At 43.9% G+C, this 4720-nt stretch overlaps 1 protein-coding gene across 2 annotated transcripts; it reads right to left on the bottom strand.

The window, feature by feature from the left end:
• Nucleotides 1-369: 369 nt before the first annotated feature.
• On the bottom strand, nt 370-4502 carry LOC106567536 (uncharacterized). Of its 2 annotated transcripts, XM_014136903.3 has the most exons (4): nt 4339-4502; nt 3680-3947; nt 2372-2581; nt 370-2254 (listed from the first exon to the last, which is right to left on the bottom strand). In XM_014136903.3, the coding sequence occupies exons 2-4, from the start codon at nt 3926-3928 to the stop codon at nt 1247-1249; spliced, it is 1467 nt and encodes a 488-aa protein (XP_013992378.1). In that variant the 5' UTR covers nt 3929-3947; nt 4339-4502; the 3' UTR covers nt 370-1246. The 2 variants fall into 2 exon arrangements, with proteins under 2 accessions (XP_013992378.1, XP_013992389.1); XM_014136914.3 differs by lacking the exon at nt 4339-4502 and having other exon boundaries at nt 3680-4304.
• Between the last annotated feature and the right edge of the window lie 218 nt (nt 4503-4720).

Below are 4720 nucleotides of genomic sequence, written 5' to 3'. Positions count from 1 at the left end.
AAGCTCCACATCTATGAATCTATGAGCTATTTTCTCAATATGTGCCAGCTGGCAAGAGTGCTTTTAGAGAAGTGTTCAGGGCTGTATGACACAGCCCTCTATAAAACTCTGTGGAGTCCACAATGAAACTGATTACAAGACTTATAAGATCTTTGTGACAACTGATGATGTAAAAAGGGCTTCATAAAAAATACATTTGATTAGATTTTGATTTGATGGCACATGTCAATCAACAGTGGGGCCCCTTAGCTTGGGCCCTCTGATGCCTATGTCCAACTCTTATTATGCTTGAAATGTTAGCCAGAATGTACAGAACCATATACATAATACATCAATATCATACATAAATGATCCAAAATATAAGTACTATATAGTAAAAGTAAGATCTTTATGTTGAGGGGCCACATATGGTAAACAATTCATGCATACAGTGCAAAATTAGCTGGGGGATATTTTAGTATTGCTTTCAATAAAAACAGAAAAACATTGCCCTTATCGCTATGCAGGAACTCAACACAGAATAATTGCCCATAGATGTTTTTTTAAATACTCTTCTCAATGGTTGATAAGACTCAGTTTTCGGTGGTGAGAATGAATGTCATTACAAAAGATAATATATGTCTAAAATAAAGTAAATGTATGAAGCGTTGAGCTAGACCTGAACAATGGTGTTTAATGTATTTTCCTTGGTCGTCTGTTGTCGTTGCATATTCTTGGTGCACCCTAGCAAACAACTCTTGAATTTGCTCAGAACCATTATGATGACAAATGTTATAATATGATCCTCACTGCCATCATGGGTCAAGTATTGAACTGCATTAACATCAAACCTCAGGACATCTATGAACAAGTCAAAGCTGAAAACAAACAGGTGATCAGTAACAATCATGTAACAATATCACTGTGTTGTTATGTAACTATGTAACAATGTAACAATACATGGGAGGTAGAGGTTCAAGTACATGGGAGCACTCACTATCTCACAGAAGAAAAGCATCAAAATAAATACACAAACTCAAATGCAGTCCCTGATTTAAATAGGGTTAGATGCTAGGTGGACTTCCTTAAACAACCACAACATTTGGAAGAGGGCTTATACATGCTGGAATAGCTTAAATTAAACTTAGAATAGAAAATGCAATTCACATCTTCTCTTTATTAAATAAAAGCAATTCAGCACCAATTCATCAAATAACAGTCCATTAGGCTGCAGTGTGATTGAGACTGCAGTGGTTCCTATCGCTCCTCATGCCCAGTGTTTCCCAGTGGGGGCACTGACTCGAGGGCTCTGCCCCCCCACCACCTGATCCAAGGACCACAACATTGCCGGGAGGCTGCTTCTGATGGGCCTCAGCTCAGGCAGACGGGAAACCCAGAACGGCTTGTTTTCCCCAGTCCCACATACTGGGTCCCCAATGGCCACTCCTGGCACCAGCTCAATGGTATCCAGATCGAGGCCAGTGGAGAGCGGAGTGTAGCCCACAGTCGAGCCCCTTGGCTGGGTACCGTCTCGGAGCACGTGCCTCTGTAGCTGGACACCATGGTGGAGACTCTTCTTCTGGGTCTTGCTGGGTAAAGCCTGGTGGGTGTGGGCAGTCAGGGGGGTGATGGTGGCTCGGTGTGCCATGCTGTGATGGTCCTGATTGGGCCGGAGGGGGGCCCTGTTTTTGGGCCCTGTTCTCTCCTTTGAGCGGTGTGAGGGCCAAGGCTCCAGGACCTCCACCTCGGGCCAGACATGGTGTTGTGGTAGTCTAGCGGGGTCCAGTCTCCTAGGGACTGGGACCTCTCGTGGTCTATGCCCCTGAAGTTGGGGTACAGAGAGGCTCTGGTACTGCTGGGTTGGTCCACTAGGGGTGAATAAGGCTTTGTAGGTCTTCAGAGGTGGTGGTAGGGCCTTGTGTACACCTGGTTGGGTCTGAGACTGTCTCCTCCTCTGTGCTTTATAGGTGGCTACAGTGAGGTAAGGTGAGGGTTGGACTTCCTCTGGTCCTATCTTCTCTGCATTGTCTAGCTTCTCAGGTTCAGTTGAATCCACTATTCTTTTTTTTGCTAGGACTGTTCTCTCTCTGTCTGGAGGCTCTGGCTTTGTAGGTGACTGGAGCTTGCTGTCCTGTCTACTGGGAGACTGGGGTTTGCTGTCCTGTCTACTGGGAGACTGGGGTTTGCTGTCCTGTCTACTTGGAGACTGGTGTTTGCTCTGTGTATCTGAGTCCCATGGATCGACAGACTCTGCCAGGTGCAAATCCAGCAACTTCTGCAGAGACACAAAACCACATCAGGTATCAGTGTGTATCATCAGGTATCATGCATGTGACGGTGCAAGCATGCTTGTGACATACATATGTGTGTTTATGCATGTGTGTATTGTTACCTGCAAAAGAGGTGTGTGTGAGCTCACACTGGTGTACCGGACAGGAACACAGCCCTCGGCCCATGAGTCGCTCTTACAGGGTTCAGGCTCTGTGTCCTCCCCCCACAAGGTGGCACTCTCTGGCCCCTCACCCTCATCCCTCGCCAGGAACAGCCAGTCAGACATCTGCACCAGGCTTTCATAGGCCCAGGTCACTGTGAACGGCACCAGCTGGACAGACATACAGAGACAGAGACAGAAGGAGAGAGAGAGAGAGAGAATCATTTGTTTGAGATGTCAGGCACATGTGTGGGTGTTTTGACTGGTTAGGGGTTAGGGGTATAGAAAGGTCCTTCCAAATGACACCCTATTCCCTAAAAAATGTTAAAGTAAAAATACTTTTAAATCACCAGGAATTTAGCAAAAAATGTGTTCAGCAAATCTGTTCCCGAGTATTCCCACAAATAAAACATACAGGTTACTGCCAAGAAAATAGAAACACTTGAAGAAATAAGGGATACAAAGTATATTGAAAGTGGGTGCTTCCACACAGGTGTGGTTTCTGAGTTAATTAAGCAGTTAACATCCCATCATGCTTAGGGTCATTTATAAAAATTGGTTTGATGATCATAAAAACTATATAAACCATATGCCATGGCTGTCTCCATCATCAGATCGCAACCCAATTGAACACTTGGGTTGACACACATTCTGGGGCAGTGCCTGAGACAGCGTTTTTTTCCACCACCATCAACAAAACACCAAATTATTGAAGAATGGTGTCACACCCCTCCGATAGAGTTCCAGCCACTTGAAGAATCTATGCCAAGGTATAATTTTTATTTAACTAGGCAAGTCAGTTAAGAACAAATCATTATTTACAATGACAGCCTAGGAACAGTGGGTTAACTGCCTTGTTCAGGAGCAGAACGACAGATTTTTACCTTGGCAACTCGGGATTTTATCAACCAACCTTTTGGTTACTATCCCAACCACTAGGGTACCTGCCACCCTTTGAAGCTATTGAAGCTGTTCTGGCTCATGGTTGCCAAACACCCTATTAAGACACTTTATGTTGGTTTTTCCTTTATTTGGCAGTTACCTTTATATGATCGTGTCTCAATGTAATCAAGGTATGAAATTATTGATATTTTCAAATACTGTACAATCTCTTTTTGGGCTTAGTTCTCTTCAATTTGCAGTGTACAAATTGTTACAATTATGTTCTGGCCCCCCTCGACCATTTGCTCCTACAAAAATCATCCCGGCTGAATCTAGTTGCCTACACCTGCCCCAAATAGAGCGCCACTGTCTGTGACAGCTACACACCTGTTTTTGCAGGTACAGCTGATAGCACCTGTCCATCACTGCAGCCTCCAGCTCTCCCATGATCTCCGCCACCACCTCCTCCCCGTTGTCCTGTGTTGTCATGGTGACCCAGGCGGCTTCCGTGAGGCGACCTGGGACAATGTCCACTGTCTCCACATTCTGGACCGAGGCAGGGCGAGGAAGAGCAGGTGCCAGAACCAAGCTGGCAGCACGACTCTTGTCACGAGATTTGGCCGCTGAGCGTGACATGATTCCGAGGAGATGTTTTCTGCAGATGAATATTGATATTTATCAATTTGATACATACCGGTAGGTTATTGACTGAGGGTTCTGAATTCTTTATCATTAATTTGATAGTGGCACAATGACATAGATTTGTAATAATCCATCCTGGGAGGAAACGGTTTGAGATTCTTTGAAAAGCACTATATACGTTGAATGAATTAGAATTACAATAACAATAATAATTATTATTATTATTGATTTCATCGAGATTGTTTATGTTGTGAGTGGTATCCTCCTATGAGCATTGAAGCATTCACAATATGGCTGTATGCCGACACAACTGTGTCAATGGTGAATGTCTTCTTGAGAAATAGCCAAAACAATGAAACATGCATGATGTGCCAGTGTCACAAAATAATTTGAACAACGCTCACCTCAAGAAAGTTCCATAAAATGCTTAGTTCTAGAACCCCATACTCAATGATTTTCTGTCTTGCCTCGTCAACATTGTTTTCTTCATGTCCCTGGCGCGTGCGGTTGCTGAGCAACAGGCGTCTCTGCAATCGACGTAGCAAATAATAAGCACAGGCTCCAAAATTATTTTTCTCAGAGCAATAATAATGATAATGTTTTCTACTTTTATAACGCTATTCATTACATAAATAATTTGAATGCGGTTTAAACATAACCAAAAAAAACAAGCAATTTTTAAAACAACATTAATCAGATGGAAGGTCATGAGAGGGTCAGGAAAGTTCATGGCTTGAGTGGTCATCGGAGGAAGGAGGTCAAAGGGGGAGAGCAAGCAAAGATGGC

Source organism: Salmo salar, chromosome 01, assembly GCF_965601325.2.
Source record: "Salmo salar chromosome 01, fSalSal1, whole genome shotgun sequence".
Classification (NCBI taxonomy): Eukaryota; Metazoa; Chordata; class Actinopteri; order Salmoniformes; family Salmonidae; genus Salmo; species Salmo salar.
The sequence above is the reverse complement of the archived record's forward strand: the minus strand, read 5'-3'. Positions and strand labels throughout refer to the sequence as shown.

What these genes read in the sequence shown, in the direction of transcription:
- LOC106567536 (XM_014136903.3), bottom strand. Translation starts at nt 3,928, where the DNA reads ATGTCACGCTCAGCGGCCAAATCTCGTGACAAGAGTCGTGCTGCCAGC. An exon ending in AGCTGTACCTGCAAAAACAG is followed by an intron (nt 2,582 to 3,679) that starts GTGTGTAGCTGT and finishes ATGTCTGTCCAG; the next exon opens with CTGGTGCCGTTCACAGTGAC. An exon ending in CACACACACCTCTTTTGCAG is followed by an intron (nt 2,255 to 2,371) that starts GTAACAATACAC and finishes GTGTCTCTGCAG; the next exon opens with AAGTTGCTGGATTTGCACCT.